This window comes from Eschrichtius robustus, chromosome 6 (assembly GCF_028021215.1).
Source record: "Eschrichtius robustus isolate mEscRob2 chromosome 6, mEscRob2.pri, whole genome shotgun sequence".
In the NCBI taxonomy this organism is placed as follows: domain Eukaryota; kingdom Metazoa; phylum Chordata; class Mammalia; order Artiodactyla; family Eschrichtiidae; genus Eschrichtius; species Eschrichtius robustus.
The window spans coordinates 145453161-145470452 of record NC_090829.1 but is presented as its reverse complement, the minus strand read 5'-3'; the positions used below and the strand labels follow the sequence as shown (position 1 = coordinate 145470452).

General features: G+C 49.0%; 1 protein-coding gene across 3 annotated transcripts in view; it reads right to left on the bottom strand.

Annotated features, from left to right (window-relative positions):
- The window catches only part of TRAPPC10 (trafficking protein particle complex subunit 10), a 91894-nt gene that overhangs the window by 23476 nt on the left and 51126 nt on the right, over positions 1-17292 (bottom strand). For all 3 annotated transcript variants that reach the window (XM_068547180.1, XM_068547182.1, XM_068547181.1), the window contains 8 exons: positions 16982-17229; positions 8841-8987; positions 8101-8215; positions 7032-7108; positions 6159-6250; positions 3688-3828; positions 3274-3386; positions 260-774 (listed from right to left, as the gene is read on the bottom strand). In XM_068547180.1, coding sequence (XP_068403281.1) covers positions 260-774; positions 3274-3386; positions 3688-3828; positions 6159-6250; positions 7032-7108; positions 8101-8215; positions 8841-8987; positions 16982-17229 — 1448 coding nt within the window. The remainder of the gene's footprint in view (positions 1-259; positions 775-3273; positions 3387-3687; positions 3829-6158; positions 6251-7031; positions 7109-8100; positions 8216-8840; positions 8988-16981; positions 17230-17292) is intronic.

Sequence of the window (17292 nt, the reverse complement as noted above, 5' to 3'; positions counted from 1 at the left end):
AAAGTCTAACTAAATCCCGTGAGAACACAAATAATTACCTATGTCAAGAACTTCATTCAAAATTTATCAACTGCCTTAAAATTATATAAGTACAAAAGATTTTTTCAAAACATCAGTCTGTTTTTCTTTAAGGATAAAAATCAAAGTCAGGTTAACAGAACAGAGGCTTCTACTGGCTTCTCAGCTTCTTCAGAGGGTTCTCGCAAGTGCCACCCGCTCCCGACCACCCTTGAAGCCAACTCCCCAGCCCAACACATACCTGCGTCCTGAACGTGATCGTGTTGGGCCCTGGCTCCAGGGTCACAGCGGTGCACTTCAGCACGTGGGCCCCAGCCTCCAGAGCGGCACCCGAGGGCGCTTCCAGGGATGCGCCGCTCTCCTGCTTCCTTAGGAGCATGTGGACGTTTTTGCAGATAATCCCTGTTGTGTGCAAGGAATTGTCGGAAGGACTTCTCTCGAACATCTCGCACAGCTCCAGCGCGGGCAGGCTGTTCTGGGACGTGGGGAAAGGCGCGGTCTCTGCCGGGAAGCTGACAATCCCATTGGCCGTCTTGTGCTTGGTGAGCCACTCGGCAGTCTTCCGGTAGTTGTTTTTCTCGATGCTGAAGTGGACGTTGATGGCAATCTGCTCCACGTGGACAGGCACGGGCATCTGACTGCACACGGTTATCTCCACGGACAAGGCACCACCCACATGGACCACGGCATTGGAAGGGGTAAAATGGAGATCTCTCAGTTGTGCAAAAGAATGCATAGGGAGTACTATTTTGTGACCTGTAAATACACAGTACCATGTTTTACTTCCTAAGTCACACTTCCAGATGCTACAGAGACTGCAGGACTGGGCCACTATCGGGCCCGCAGGAAGCAATGACGTGCAAAAGTGATGGTTCAGACCCTCCCAACCTTGTGCCTTCTTCACACACCAAAAAGAGTTATTCTGTCAAAAAGAGAACAGAAACACATGCCTAGATAACTCCTGGAAATCATAATACCTGAAGAAATTAACGTTTCTAACTCCTGTTTTGGCAAACCCAAGAGAAATACAGGTCAACTAACTCCCTCAATTTCAAAACAAGATTTGTAAAGTCCAATTCCTAGAGCTGTTTCAGGGAATTCCACCACCTTCCCACGCACATAAAGATTCTCCAGTAAAGATGCCCAAATCCCCCTGTACATCCGGAAATAAACCCAGGTGTGTGCCACCCTGTGAGGTCAGCCAGTGAAGTGAGGAGCCAGGAGGGCAGCAGGTCCCCAGCCCCACAGGCACCATCACGGGGGAACCCACTGCATCCTCCAATTTCCTTTCCACAAGCACTGGTGTGTCCAGAACATCCACAAGGCCACCGGACTGACCGGTAAGGGAGGCGGTGCCGAGACTGATGCCATAAAATCACAAGAAGGACAATCACGGAGTATTTTCTTCACAGAGACGCCACGGAAAGTTGGCAGGAAAAGCGTAACTGCACAGTCTCACGCACGTGCCACACACAGCAGATTCAGCACACAGCTCTACAATGACCAGTCTGGGCAAATTAAAGGCTCTAAAACACAAATCAGTGCCACGCTGCCCGAGAGACCCATGCAGATGGCTCGACGTGCGTGACGCGCACCCCAGCAGGCAACGACCACAGCAACCCGAAGCCAAAACCTCTGGAAACACTGGCTTTCAAGCAGTTAGCAACCGCTACGGACTGAATGCGGTCCCGCCAAAATTCTTAAGTGGAAGCCCTACCCCACAGTGGGCCCTCTGGGAGACAGTTAGGGTTTGATGAGCTCATGAGGGATGCATGCCCTTGCGGGAGGACGCACCAGAGAGCCCTCTCCGTCTCTCCCCCCACCTCCCTTCCCCACTCCCTCTCTCTGAGTCTCTCCATTTCTCCCCCATCTCTCCCTGCACCTCCCTTCCCGCTCCCTCCCTCTCTCTGAGTCTCTCTCTCTCCACCTCTCCTTCCAGCACACCCCCACCCCTTGCCATGAAGGGACAAGCCAGGAAGAGGGGCCTCATCAGAAGCCCACCCTGCTGGCATCCTGACCTCAGATGTCAGCCTCCAGAACTGTGAGAAAATAAACACCCGCTGCTGAAGCGTCCAGTCTGCGGCATTTTGTCATGGCAGCTCGAGCTAAGACAGTGACTATTTTAAATAAATACTCTTCTTGGTAAACTGAACGTGAGAAGCTAAATATTACAATAAATTTAATCTTACTACACGGCAATTCTTAAAGTATATTTGCCAAAACATTTAGCCTGAACCTAAGGCTTTGAGATCTACCTTGCTGTTGGACATTCCCATAAGGAAATACTCAAGAAACTTCAGACGGTGAGATAGTCTATGAGACAAGTGGCTCGATGTCTTTAAAAAGTCAGTGCCGTACAACCCTGTTGTCAAACAACCGCTGAAGGGATGAACACAGTGTGGTCCATCCGTACCATGGAATATTATTCAGTCACAAAAAGGAATGAAATGCTGACACACGCTACAACATAGTTGAATCCTGAAAACATTGTGCTGAGTGAAATAAGCCGGTCACAACAAAACACATATTGTATGATTCCATTTACGTGAAATATCCAGAACACGTATCTTCAGAGACAGAAAGTGGATTAGTGGTTCCCGGGGACTTGCGGGGGATGGCGGGTGGTAGGAGGTTGGGAGGAAATTAAGTGTGGGGTTTCTTTCGGGTGATAAAAATGCTCTAACACCGACTGTGGGACGGGTGCACGTGTCTGTGACGACACCAAAAGCCACAGAGTCGTATACTGCACGTTGTGAATCCTATCTCAATAAAGCTGTTGTATTTTAAAAGGTCAGTGTCCGGAAAAGAAGAAGAAAACGAGATGGAAAGACTGTTCTAAGTTAAAGGAGAACTGAGATACAACAATCAAATGCAGTGTGTGACCCCTGAGTGGACTAGTCGAGTCCAATTATTTTGCATATAAAATAATTTGTAAGAACACTTTTCACGACAATGGGGGAGACCTGAAGAGGGGCTAACTTGGTAGCCTGACTTAGAACCCTGTCCAGCTGTGGGCAGGGTGGTGAGGGGATCACCTCTGTTTTCAGAAGATGCTACAGTGTTCCAGGGTCTGGAGCTGCTCTGAAGTTCAGCAAAAAGACAAAAGAAAGATAGAGACACACGTTTGCTACATGGCAAAATGTTAACAACTGCTGAATCTAGGTGGTCAGTATAGAGTACACACGCTGTATTATCATTTTTGCTTTTCTGTGACATTTGAAATTTTTCGTAGTAATGTCTGAAAACAAGCCTTACCTGGGCTGTCTGCCTGCTGGCTGGCGAAGCTAAAAATCTCTCTGCAGAAGTGCTCCCGCTCGCTCTCAGTCAGGTGCCGGTCGCTGGCCAAGAGGCTGCTGGTCTGAAGGTAGCTGAGTGCAGAGTCAAGGGGCCTCAGAGGACCGCACGCTGGGGTGCTGCACACACAGCCCCTCTAGTCCCCAGAGGGTGCATCCCGACGGCGGTTCCCCTTTCTCTAGGGTATTAGGAACTCAAGCACAGGTCAGATACGCTGACTAGGCACCAGCTTCTATCCAACACGGTACGCGTGTCAAGGCAGGCTTTTCTCCCCAGTTATCAGGTACTCATTAAACCCTCAATGGGGGGGCACTGCTGCCGTACAAAGAGAAAGCAATCCTCCTACTTCATGAACGTATTCAACTTAAAGGATACTTTTCAATTTGTCCAAGGTGTTTCTGACATTCAGCTAGTTGCTTCCTTGTGTGTGTGATAGGCAGTGCCCAGCCCTCAGCCAGGTAATTCTTCAAGGCTCCTTGAAGATAGATTTCTGCCTTCTGGGGAGACTTCTTCCTCCTTGCAAATCAACAGAAGCTTTCATTATGGGTCGTGATAATCAACAAACTCAGACATAACCTTTCACGGCCTGCTCTCCACCCGTGACAACCCCACACCATGAAACTGGTGCCACCTGCAGACAGTCCTTCTCTGACCACCCCCCATACGAGAAAGAACAAGAAATCAGGAACACCTAACAGGACCAGAGAAACACGCTCAGGCTGAGAATCCCACACACGTTGTTTGCCCAGCATCCTACACCAGCCAAAGAGCCTTCAGAGTTGAATCTCCGGATGAGAACGTGAGGGCATCATTCACGATTTCAAGCTGACATAAGAACACCAAGCGTGAAGAAAGTGGAAGGCTCTGTCTACAGGCACACAACTAGTTATGGAGGAAGCTTCGAAACCTGGGCGCGGGGCCACACTACCTGCTGAAGACAGGCCAGCACAGAGTGGTCTACACAGGCCAGCCGACAGGGGAGCTTGACTCAAGTCGGACACTCAGGCAAAAGCAATGAGCAGGTTTCAAAGATTTACAGAGAACTATGAGGAATTTAAATATCAACACTTATCACCCAAATTTAAACCCTCAAGACGTTCAGAATATAACAAAGTTTAAAACCCAATTAATGAGAGCTTGCCAAAGCTTCAGTGACAACATGGATGCCCTGGCCTTTCCCAGAGGGCTGGGGTTACTGACTTCACAGGACAAAGGCCAACACCAAACAAGCACTCGCTCTCTAAGCATCCTGGGACAACATCCCAGGCTTACCTCGGAAGCAATGAGAGTTCCCAAATTCTCAAATAAATTTTAAACCTATCAATTACATGTGTCGGTTTCTCTAGACTTTTATGGTCCCCTCCCCCATTTTTTATTTTATTTTATTTATTTAATTTTAAAAATAAATTTATTTATTTTTGGCTGCATTGAGTCTTCGTTGTCGTGCGTGGGCTTTCTCTAGTTGTGGCGAACGGGGGCTGTTCTTCGTTGTGGTGCGCGGGCTTCTCATTGCGGTGGCTTCTCTTGCTGTGGAGCACGGGCTCTAGGTGCGCGGGCTTCAGTAGTTGTGGCTCGCGGGCTCAGTAGTTGTGGCTCATGGGCTCTAGAGCACAGGCTCAGTAGTTGTGGCGCACGGGCTTAGCTGCTCCGCGGCATGTGGGATCTTCCCAGACCAGGGCTCGAACCCGTGTCCCCTGCATTGGCAGACGGATTCTTAACCACTGCGCCACCAGGGAAGTCCTCCCCCATTTTTTAAAGGGGTCAGAACCTTCTATATACTTCTTCAGTTACTATCTCCAGCCAAAGATTCTTACACTTACACTGGAAGGGAGACCATCTGCCATCCAGTCCCCGGAGACCCAGGCCGAGGGTCACCTGGCTAGTCCATGGTCAGGCCAGAACCAGGACCCAAGTCTCCAGTTAGCAGGCCAGCATCACCCCACTGCAGCTCCAAGCCTCAGCTCACAGCACCTGAGGACATGGCTACTGATTCAGTCATGAGATACACTAGCTGGAGACTCAGGAGAGCCGACCTCCAGCTCCAGCATTACTCAGCTGTGCAACTGACTCCCTACTCCAATCACACCTGAAACACTAGGAAGTTCACTTAGATGATCTACAAATCCCTTCGGAGCCCTGCAATCAGTTAAAGTAAATTATTCTTTCTTGTTTCATCTAACGAAATGACTAACTATAGATTTCAAGATACCATTTCAAACACACATTTCTTTTGAGAAAATGTAAACATCTCTTCCCTCATAATCTGTATCTCTTCCCAGTGCTTTGAACTAGCAGTTACACTGCCAGCAGGGGTTCTTTATCAAACACGTGAGAAATATGCCACGTTTTTAGTCTTTTCTCTGGAATCCACTCCAAAGCTGGAGCCAGACTAGAAATGCTCACAGTGTTTGCACACCTCAGCTCACAAGCACTCACGGCTCAGCCCTCTCTCACGGACCTGACACATCACGTGCTTCACGTCACTGACCTCGAGGCTTTCAATCCTCTGAGGAGGCACTTAACAGCAACTAGAGAAAATGCTATAGAACACATACTATGTATCGCATATAATAGTATATATATTATCTACATGTATATAATATTTACATGTAAGTTCATTAAATTAATTAAATGAAGGAAACACAAAGATCAGTAACAATTATTAAGGGTAATAAGCTGAACTCACTCTGGTTTTCAAAGAAATTCTCTTAAGAAATGATGATTGGTTAACAGTTTACATTTTTTGTTCTACAAAGTTACGTACACTTCATATTAACTCCTACATAACAAACCTCTTACTACACGTGAGATGTCTGAAATTCAAAGAAAAGTTCAAAATCAATTACATGTAAAACTCCGCCAGATCCTTTCCAACGAACTTAGCAGATCGAATTCTCCCAATACTCGTATACATTTCAATGGTGGCATGGGACAAGTCCTGCGGAAAAGCAAAGAACCAAATAATTCTGTACTTTAAATTTAATGTTAGACAAATCCTACATTTATTTACCCAAGGCTGAAGCAAAAGACTTCCTTATTAATATAACATAATTTTTTACTTTGTATCTCTTTTTGTGTTATTTGAGTTTTTATGTAATAGTGATTTATACAAAGTCATTAACTTGTACTTAAACTATAAAGCATAATGATAAAAGAAACGTGAACTCAGCAGGCACAGAATAGTTTTTTTCGAAGTATTTTCCATCTGTGGGTAACATTTTTAATATCTTTCTCACATTGTGGATGACAGAGACAGTATTATAGACTACTGTCAAATGCTGTTGAATTAACCGTGACTCGGGAAGGCAGACGGTCCCCCGAGCTTCTACTGCACTGCTTTCTAAGGCTGTCCAAATTTAAGTCCTTTAAAATCAAGTACAATAGCTCTGTTCAGGTTCAAACTGTTCCTTTGTACACAGAAAACCATTCACTATCCTTTCTTACAATTTCTGTTCTACTGAATGAGCAATACCATTGTGAACAAAATTATAAATACCTAAAGATGCTTTTATGCCTAATTATGGCACCATGGATACTAATAAACCAACTATTCCAGGTTTCATGCACAACTCCCTAGGGTACCACAGAAACTTCAAAGGCCAACAAGAAGGAGGTTCCAAATACCAGCTCATTCCCAACTCAAGAGGTCACAAAGTAGTAAAGTCTAGTAGAGGCGGGCTTTCTGCCATGGGTAGACAGGGAGGATTTGTAATACTTACTAAGTAGTGTTTTTCAAAAGCTTCTACTGATGATAACGCTTCTTTGAGCTTCTTGTACGGACTCTGAGCAGCGTTGGCTTAAACAGAAGGAAGTAAGAGCCCTTATTCATCTTCACTGTGTCCAGTCATGTGAGCTTACACTCCGCCTCACATGTCACAGCTAAAGGACTCTGTCTGATGCTTATGGAAATCACAAACAGCCCATGCCGACTGAAACTACGTTATCACTTACATTCTTGTCTAATTAATATACTCATGAAATAGTCTAAACCCTTCAAGTAATACTTTTATCTTTAACAGAGACTAGAATTTTTTAAGTATGTGTTACAAATCCTACAATGAATTAAATTACTTCCAAAATGATTTGATGTGGTCTCAGGTGGAAACAGTGTAATATACACATAACGCATTTTCCCTGACAAACTGATTCAATCCAGCAAGAGGCCTCTCAGGCCATTAGGTATGCTCTACTTCAGCAACAGTTTTGCTAAATCATACTCATCACTGTGTTCGTACCTAAAAGAATTAGTAACGTTCCTTTCAAAGTGCTTTACTACCTAGGGGTAATTTACTCAATAAAAGGATTTGTCGGGCCGTATCGTTAGAAAAATAATCATCTGTAATTCAGAGGAAGATTGGTGCATTTAAAACTTCACGTGAGCTGTAAAAAGTCATGATCAGCTCATTTAAGCCTACAAGAAACTCAAGACACATTTTTTAAGAATCGTTACAATTTCTTTTTTTCTTTTTTTTTTTCTTCGGCCACACCGCTCAGCGTGTGGGATCTCAGTTCCCTGACCACGGATGGAACCCGCGCCCCCTGCAGTGGAAGCGCGGAGTCCTAACCACCAGACCGCCAGGCAAGTCCCACAATTTCTTAAACTATTTCTGACATTTCTTTATGCTATTAAAAGGTAAAATATCCTATGTATTAATCTGGTCAGCTAATAATGAGTGTAATTTCCCAAATGGTGAGTAATTATATCACGGAACCCAAATCATATGTGCCAGTTACAGCCGACATTCTCGTTGCTTTCCACCACGTGTACGGGGACATCTCAAAAAGTACCTGTTTCAGGCCGTTCAGCTCCCAAGCCCGCCAAAAGATCAACCGTCCTGTTGAGGTCTTCTGAGTTAGGTCCCTGCTCTGACACAAGTCCACACAGATAGCCCAAGGACTTCAGCTGTTGAGATAAACCCCAAATTTCAATTAATTTGCCGTAAGAGTCAGCAGAGAATTTACAAATTTAAATATAAAGTTAAAACCATCTAAATACTAGAAGAAATTTAGCTTTCCTATCCAAATGATTCTCATCTGGATATGAAAATATATCTTACTGGGATCATTTCAAACTCAAACCTTCTACGTAATCATCCTCAGAGTGGCTCTGACGCTGTTCATTCCCAGCCTGTGCTGTTCACCACGCTCTCCCAAGCTTGCAAGGTCTCCCACTCCGCCTGCCCCACCTCAACCTCTCCCGCGGCAGGCCTTCCTGATGCACGCTCGGGACTACTGTCATTTTCTGCACTTCTGCACACGGCTGCACGCTCACCCTGCTTCGTCCCCCCACCCATTCCTGGAGCAGAAGCCCACCTTCGGCACGAGCGCAGCGAGTGTCTGATGTCTGCCAGATACAGTGATACCGGCAGGGAACGACTGCATCCACGCTGCTCCAGACGCACCCTGAAGTAGCCAGAGCTGCCTGTGCAGGGACTAAGTGAGCAGCACTTCTCCAAACAGCTAACTCCGTCCCCCAGCCCCGCAGGAAGAGCCTCGGCCAAGGCTCACATCTGAACTGGGGCAGTTACCTTCTCTGTGGCGTAGCTCCACAGACCCACGGTGTGGGCGATGTTGGAGTCTATCTGTGCCCGGTCGCAACACCCTTCTATCCTCTGCAGCACCTCCAAGCAGCTCAGGAACACCCAGCAATCCAGGGCACCGGGTGGCACGGAGACCTGGGGGCACAGGCGCGGGCGCGTGAGGAGAGCGCTGGGGGAAGCACCTGCACCCGCTCGCCCTCCTTTGCCCCTCCAAGCAGCTACCCAGTCTCTGCAAAACTACAGCAAAGAGAAACGGGACCTGTACAGCAGTCCACCTACGGGAGGAAAGGAGCGATCTGTGTCCAAATACTCTATTTGGTGTCATATTTCTGATGATACTGAGTGACTTGGCAGGGATATAACTTGCAATAATGTACTTTAAAAGCTTATTAACAAAAGAAGCCTACGAAAAGGCCGACTGTCATCACTTAGTCTACGTTTGAACACTGGTCACCTCTCAGTTTAAAGAGCATATAAGGTGAAGGTAGGAAGCTAAGACCTCAGATGACCACTTGATCACATTTCAGAAGATCACGTTCAACGCTAGAAATCTAAACATTAAGTAAATATTGGATGATATTTAGAAATTGCTATTAATTTTTTAGGTGTAATTATGTTTGTAAAAAAGAGCACCTGTTGCTTAGAGATACAATAAAATGTTATCAGAAATTCAAAAGCATCTACCGTATGTGATTGATTCTCAGATGGACTTTCTTTCTGCGTTTCAGTGTTTTTGACATAGGAATGCCTCACAGTCAAGGGCATCTTAACACTCACACTTGGCAGAGTAGACCGTCTTCTTGGTGGCACTAATATCATGAGGTATCTTACAACTGGTGTCCTAGCTTTGGTGAGACGCTAATTAGTCCTATTCACAGTGGGAAAGTAAGAGGTGCTGCTGCATCAGGTGACAAGGGAAGGGCCGCATGAGCTGATGAAACTGACTCATGTAAGAAGGACTCCTTCAACACACCCTGAGCACAAGCAAAAGGACGTGGCACCAACCGGAGAGAACAGAGGATGCTACCTCACGTTCCTACAAACGCTAAATTACCCAGTCTTTGAAAAATGAGACAAACTGCTTAGATCCTTCGAAAAAAATCAGAACAGAAAAAAAATTACATGACCAGAAGCAACTTTCATAAAGTGGTACAACTGACTCCCTTGCCCAGAGTGGAGCACCCTCAAAGGGACGCGCAGAGAGCTGGTCGGTAGGATGCAGCTCGGGGACCCTGGACAGGGCACGTGCCTCCCCGCAATCGAACTGGGCGAGCTCCGCAGGGCGCGCAGCCGAGGTGGGCGCACGCGCTCCAACAGACACACGAGGGGTGCCAACGGCCCACAAGGTTCTCACCCAGGAGCCACACGTCTACAGATGGCAGCAGCCCGTGTCCCTTTGAAGGCCGCCCACCCCAGCACCCACGTTGCCTGCACCTGGCAAAGAGCAAGCCCTGCCCCCGCGCGAGGGCCAAGCCCCGGCCGGAACCCTGCAGCGTCTCACAGCTCACACGCCCTAACAGGAAGGGCGCGGGCGCCTTTCCACGGGCTCCGGGTCCCTCTGGACAACTTCCTTCGTGAACACCAGACTTTTTAAAACTGACTCCTTAACATGCACCCTTTAGTTTTCTCCGAGCCTCTCTCTTCTTCTGCTATCAGTGTTACCGGTAACGGCAAGAGCCGCTTTACCATTTTCCAAGCATACGGTTAAAGGTATTCTTTTCATTCTCTTTTGCTAAAACTACCTTTTTTAATATAACCCAAATACTGAAAAACCCAGCATCCTAACGTGAACCCTGACAGGGCCGCCCCGCTGGAGGGCTGCGGCCGCCACACGCTTCCCGACACAACATCTGTGCTTCCTCTTGCACCTGTACACGAAATCAACAGGCAGGTATTCTTCGGCGTCTGACCACTCCAGCTAAACTTGACGTTCATGAGACTCCGGGTTCATTCGTTCCCACTGCCAGACGCCAGTCTGCTGTCTGAACAGACGGCAGTCACCGTTTCCCTCGTACGTGATGGACATTTGGGTTATTTCCGGTTCTAGCAGTCACGAATGACGCCACCACGAGCATCCCGGCACTGTCTCCTGGACACCTGTGAACACCCTTCCGTGCAGACCTGGGGGAGACTGCCGGCTCACAGGGCATGCGCAGGTTTGGCTCCAGCAGACACCGCCGAACCGTTTTCCAAAGTCGTGGCACCAACTCCCACTCTCCACGTCAAGGAAGGAATTCCGGCTCCTCCCCGGTCACTAACACTTGTCAGGTCTTTCTACTTCAGCCACTGGGGGGGCTTCACTGTGGTGGTAGTTTGCATTTCACTATAATTAATGAGATTGAGCACCTTTTCATATGCCTACTGGCCATCTGGATAGCTTCATTTGCCTATTTTCTATTGTCAGTCTTTTAAGCTGATCTGTAGGAGCTCCTCCCATATCCTGGGTAAGAGCCCTTCCTGACCGCACACACAGCTTGCGGCCCCGTCACCCGCTCCGTGGTGCTGACTGATGAAGAGCAGCTCTGATTTCCATGCACTCCCTTCTGGCCAGTGCCTTTCTGTCCTGTTTAAGAACCACCTGGTAACCTCAAGGACGTAAAGATGCTCTCCCATATTATCTTGCAGAAGCTTTGTTGTTTTATCTTTCATAAAATAATAATCACTCGTGGCTGCCGTGAGACTCAGCTGACTCGGAACCGTGTATTCATTGAATAAGTTTTACCTCATGCACTCAGACTCTACCCCAGCGCCTGGGCTCAGGCCTCAGCTTCTCCTCAGACTCCGGCTGCACCTCGGACTCTTCTCCACGCCTCCTCCTAACCCTTCGCTTCTCTCCACCTCCACCTCCAGGTCCTAACACCTTGCACAGCACCCCAGCTTCAAACCCAACAAGGGTTTCCCAATAGCTACAGAATAAAATCCAACCCTCCAGATGACGTACACTTTCAAAACCTGGCTTCCAGTACCTCTGGAGCCTCACCTCCAAGCCCTGCCTCACCCCTTAAGTTCTAGCAAGACTAAGCTCCTTTAGAGTTCTTTAAATAACAGTGAATTTTATCTGCCTGAAACGCACTCTACTCTCTCTGCACCTGCCACCCAAGCCACGTCCACCTGTGGATCCTGACTCAGCCCGTGAAAACCAAAGCTCCTCCACAGGGCAGGGGTTGGTCTGTCTTGCTCTCTGCTAAAAACACAGTGCCTAGAATAAATGCTTGCTTGGCACAAAACAGGTGCTCAACGAATAACTGCCGAATGAATGAATCTTTTAAAACCTAGCTCACACAAGACCACCTCTGCAGACCTTCCCCGGCACAAGTCAGGCGCTGCGACGCGCCCATGCAAGCTGCCCCTCCCTGCTTGGCACCCCGCCACCTCCCGGACGTCCCGCTCTCACGGCCTGGCGGCCCCGGGCGCTGCCGGCCTGCTCACCTGCTGGCCCCGCACGCCCCGCTGCGGGTCTCTTGAGGGTAGGTGGGACCCATTTCTTGCGCATTTGCGGGCCCTCTCCCTCACCACTGTGTTTACCACAGTGCCCAGCAGGTAATCAACTGTTTCTTGAACGGTACTGGGCAGTTCCCCCTCGAACGCTTTTTCCCTTTTCCTGGGAACCACTGGCTTTCACCGGTGTCGACACCTTTTCACGGCTACCTCCTCCTGTCCGCCCCTACTGCTCTCCCAGTTCAGGGCCGCAGGGCTCAAGGTCACACAACGACCCCCACCTATCCACGTGGGGAGGAGCCCAGCGGAGTGGCTGGTACACAGCAAGCACTCAACGACCCCGAGGTGCGCTCCTCGGCCACACCTCTGCTTTTGTCCTCTGCGGGGCCTGAACCTTGGAAGAGCGATGCCAGCTGGCAGGCCTGGGTGACTCACCTTACCCCTCCGGGTCAGCCTGGAGGGTCTGCCCCACACGGCCCCGCGCACACACGGCACCGGCCTGTCTCCTAGACCCTAAAGAGTGCTGATCCCTCTTGGCCCGCCCTGCCTGTGAACATACGCAGAACCGAAGCTGATAGCAGACAAGTCAGAGCTGAGGCGGACACATTAAAACAGAAATCCTCTGGGCAGTCATTGTGACAAAAATAAAACGGCCTTCTAGAAAACATCTTCCTTATATTGTTCTCGTTTACCAATCTGGTACAGATTAAAATATACACACACATTACTTTCTTTCGTACCACAGATGCAGGAAAATAGCACTGCTAGTGTAACTAAAAATGGGAAGATCTTTCTGGAAGGCAATTTGGCGATGTACACTAAAAGCGTTAAAGACATGCATCCTTGAACTGGCCATTCCACTTGTATGAATGCACTGCATAAAGATGACGTACAAGGATACACACTCCTGCAACTGCAGACACTGCTGAACAATCCAAACGTCCGAAACAGGACCAATTAAACAAACAGCAGCTCTTCTCCAGAGAGAAAGGCCACAGACCAAAAAGGGAACCTCTTGCTTTAGAATAAGCAATGACATTTTCTTCTGTATATTTGTCTGTATTTTCCAAATTTATACAGAAAATATACTCAACTTTTGGTAAAGGGGAGGAAATCTTTTAAATGTTGTAGACAAAAAAGAAATACTCTATAATGGAGTCATTGGAGCTCACACAGAACTGACATAACTTTCCAGGTGTTACTCCTTGACCCCAGCAGCTGTACGGGGTAGGTACAATTTCCATGTTCATACATTTGCAATCGGGGAGCTGGCCCCAGGCCTTAGGTAGCACCCCTGGGGTGTGACTCCAGGCCCCACCCTGGAGCTGGCATCTGGCCACCACAGTGCCTCCTACTCAGAGAAGATACTTTAAATCAACTGATAAGCCAACCAGGAAGTTACCAGGGCATGCTTTACAAGCCACAAGAGCAAACACACACAGCATTTTCTGCAGAAGAAATGCTACAATGAGAAACGCACAAGACGGCTGCAATACTTAGGCTTTTGGCTTTAAGAGGATGAACAAGCGTGGCCTAACCCTCGAAGAACCACGTACCGGCTCAGTCTGCGCATTGCCTGATGCCCTGGCCCCTGTGCCCACGCGGCTCTGCCGGGCCCTGTGCGGCAGAACCCAAGGCTCCATGCCGGCCTCTGGCCGTGGACGTGACTGTAAACAATAGTCACCAGAAAGCTAGCCAGACACAGGAAATGAGTCTAGTTTGGAGGGTACAATCAAATGTACAGAAAAAGTAAACAATTCTGAGTCTTGAATTTTCATTGTTTCCGTAAAAATTTAAAGAAACTCTAAGAATAAACTTTTCGGGTTAACTGCCAACTGCAAAGCTTAAGCTGTAACAACCCCCGCCCCGAAACTACCTAGAGAAAGAATCTCAGTTGAGAAAGTTGAGAGAAGAATTCTGTGTGTGAAGCCCTGCGTGCCCTCTGCAGTGTCATCTTTTGAAGAGCCAAGAAGACGCCAGTAAGGAGTGTCCTCACTTGCCTGAAGGATGACAACGGGCTGACCGCCCTGAACTCACGTCACCTCGTGGGTCCCCGACCCACAGGCAGCCACTGCTGGGCGCCCATCCACAGGGCCGAGCGGGAAGGCGGGGGGCGTCCCGTGCAGGCGGGCTGCTCGGGGCCCACGCTGCTGGCCTCCGAGCTGCACTGTCGCCCTGCAGCTTGCCCCTCACGAAGGGTGCCTGACTCGGGACAGGAGCCAAGCTTGGGGCGAGAGCGGAAGGCACCTCTGAAGCACAGCAGACAGGACAGGCGGCCCCACAGGAGCGCCGCGCCCGGGGCATGCCAGGCGCCCGCCGGGACCAGCGACGGTGGCTGAGGAGGCACCTCAACGGGCCTGGCCGCCCCGTCTGCTGCCCTGACACCAGGGGACACCAAGCGGGGCACGGTCACACAGCACGAGGGGGACAGGGAACGGGAAGCCGTGTCCTCGGGGAGGAGGGGACCACAGTGCGGCTCCCTCCCCGACTTCAGCACCCAGCTCGCTCTGCAGCAGCAGCAGACAAGCGCCAAGAGCGGGCGGGGGGGAGCGCCTTCACGCAGGGAGCGACCACCCACTCGCTGGGGAAAGGGAAGAGCGCCAGCCGGGGCGGGAGCTGCAGGGAGCACCCGGGCCCAGCAGCAGCCGCCCTGGAGGACAGTCGTCCCGGCCGCTGCCCCCGCCCCGGCTCACGCCGCCTGCCACCATTCACTCGGTTCTCTTTCCAGCCAAGAGGGTAAAAACTGACCCGTTCCAGCGACTTCTACAGAACTCAGGACACAGGCCAAGCCAGGGGACCCACTGCACAGCAAGTGAGTAGGACACCGTCCCCACACGCGGCGGGCAAAGATGCTAGTATCCGCTCCACACTGGCTGTCCCAGCCGCCTGCCTGGGAGCTGAGTGTACCCTGTCCCCGGGCGCCCTGCCTTCCAGCTTCCAGAAGGCCTGGAGGGGAGGAGAAAGAAGTGTGGGCGGCACCCTGCTCCTTCCTGCAGGGCCAGAGGCCCCCCGACGCTCCCTCTCCTCTCTGCAGCCTGGCAGTTGACTGACTAGTCAACTGTCTCAGGCAAGAAAAAGAATTTGAAAAAGAGAGTTTGTGACCGGCTGGGCCCAGCACTGAACAGGCTGGCTCCGACCACCGTCCGTGGCTCCCCACACCTGCCCACATCCGTGCACGTCCTGAAAGTCCCTCCTGGGGTGACCCCACTTTGAAAGCGCCACGGCTGAACTGCTTGGACTCTAATACACATCCCATGTTTTTCCCCAATCCAGTAACAAGATGAAATCTCTAAGTCAGTAAGCTCTCTAGGCACCCATGAACACAGGCGGCCCTGCCCCACTAAATGAAGCAAAGCCCCCGCCCACCCCAGTCTGTACAGCTACACAGGAGTAGCCAAAGCAGATATCGAAATCTACTCGGTGACAGGCAGCCACAAGAATATCATCTCAAGGTTGAAAATGTTATTTTTCCTCATACGCTTGATTAGATGTCCAAGGAAAAAAAATAATTTGATAAAAAGTCTTAAATTCTCAAGTTTGTGACTCAGCTAGGCTAGGCATCTATCTCTTCCTTAGAAATTAACTAAAACAGTGTCTCTTCATTTGGGTTTTTAAAAAAATGTGTAGACCTCTTAAGGTCATTTCAAACTAAGTGCTGAGCCAGCTATTTAGTTTTCTAGGGAACACAAAACAGAAATTACTATAACATGAAAACTACCCCTACCGCCGGCTACCCTGGGTCTTCCGTAACTGAGCCCCTGCGAGCCCTGGTGTGGAGCACGACAGAAAGGACAGCGGCCTGGCTGGGAGGATTTGATTCTGTGCCTAGCTATGTTACCTACAGGTCATCTAACCACTTCCAGACCCACCTTCCTCATTTACAAGATGGAATTAGACCATCCACTTAGTTCTTAACCAGGGAATGGGGGTGCCTATGAATCCTCCGAAATTATGTGTAACATTTTGTATGTGCATATGTGCACTTTTCTGTGTAAAGAGGTCACTGAAACAAAAAAGGTGAGAACCCTCAGACTGGACAGTCATTAAAGTTCCCTTACCTCACTAAAATGTTTATGATGCTATGGGCAAGAAAAGAGTTCAGTAGCCCTGGGGGATATTAGTCTATAAAGACAAATATTTCACTATAAATAAACAACTTAAGCCCTCGCTAACTGGTTTCTTTCATACAGACATGCACACACGTACTCATAACGTACCTCCATTAAACTTCGTGCTACTAATTAACATGGCACAGCTTGCTGTGTATCACTCACATTGTTACTGGCATGTTCATGTGCAAAATCATTTATCTGAAAACACAGTTCTGAAATAAAACAAACGTCTACCTACAAAACCTAATTCTGTGTGTCCACCAGGTAAGTAATCTTTATCGGTGAAGACCAGCTTCCACAGAATAAGCCAAAGTTACCTTAAAAAGAAAGTGATCTAAGAGGCTCGCTTTGGGCCAATGTGAGTGAGCTCCACCGTGTTGAGAGCAGAAATTACATTTTCGAGCAATTAGTTAATCAGTGTAAAGAGTAAGTATGCAAATAATATAGTAAAAATTAAGGACATTGACAAAAAGAAAACTCTTTCCTAAGCACATACAGTTCAATGCCTGGGATCGAAGGTTCCGCGTTTTCTACGCCAACAGTCGGGAAGCGGGTAAATGGGGAAAAGAGACCACTCACTTCCAAGAGCTTCAGCTCCTGCACACAGCTGTGCAGCAGCTCTAGGGCGCGCTGAGCCACCTCCCACGGCCTCTGCAGGAAGAGGAGCAGGGTGCACTGGCGAGAGAACAGGTAACTGCGCAGATCTAACAGGGTGGCTTCTTGCCTCTGTATCAATCCGCGCTTCTCCATATCTATGGGCTTTCGGAGGATCAATCCATTCCAGCTCTTCACCGGCTGGCAGAAAAAAGTCAGCCAGTTGGCACCATCTAAACAAACACACATCGTGAAAGGCGCTGACTGCAGATTCCTCCACCTCACTGCACAGGACC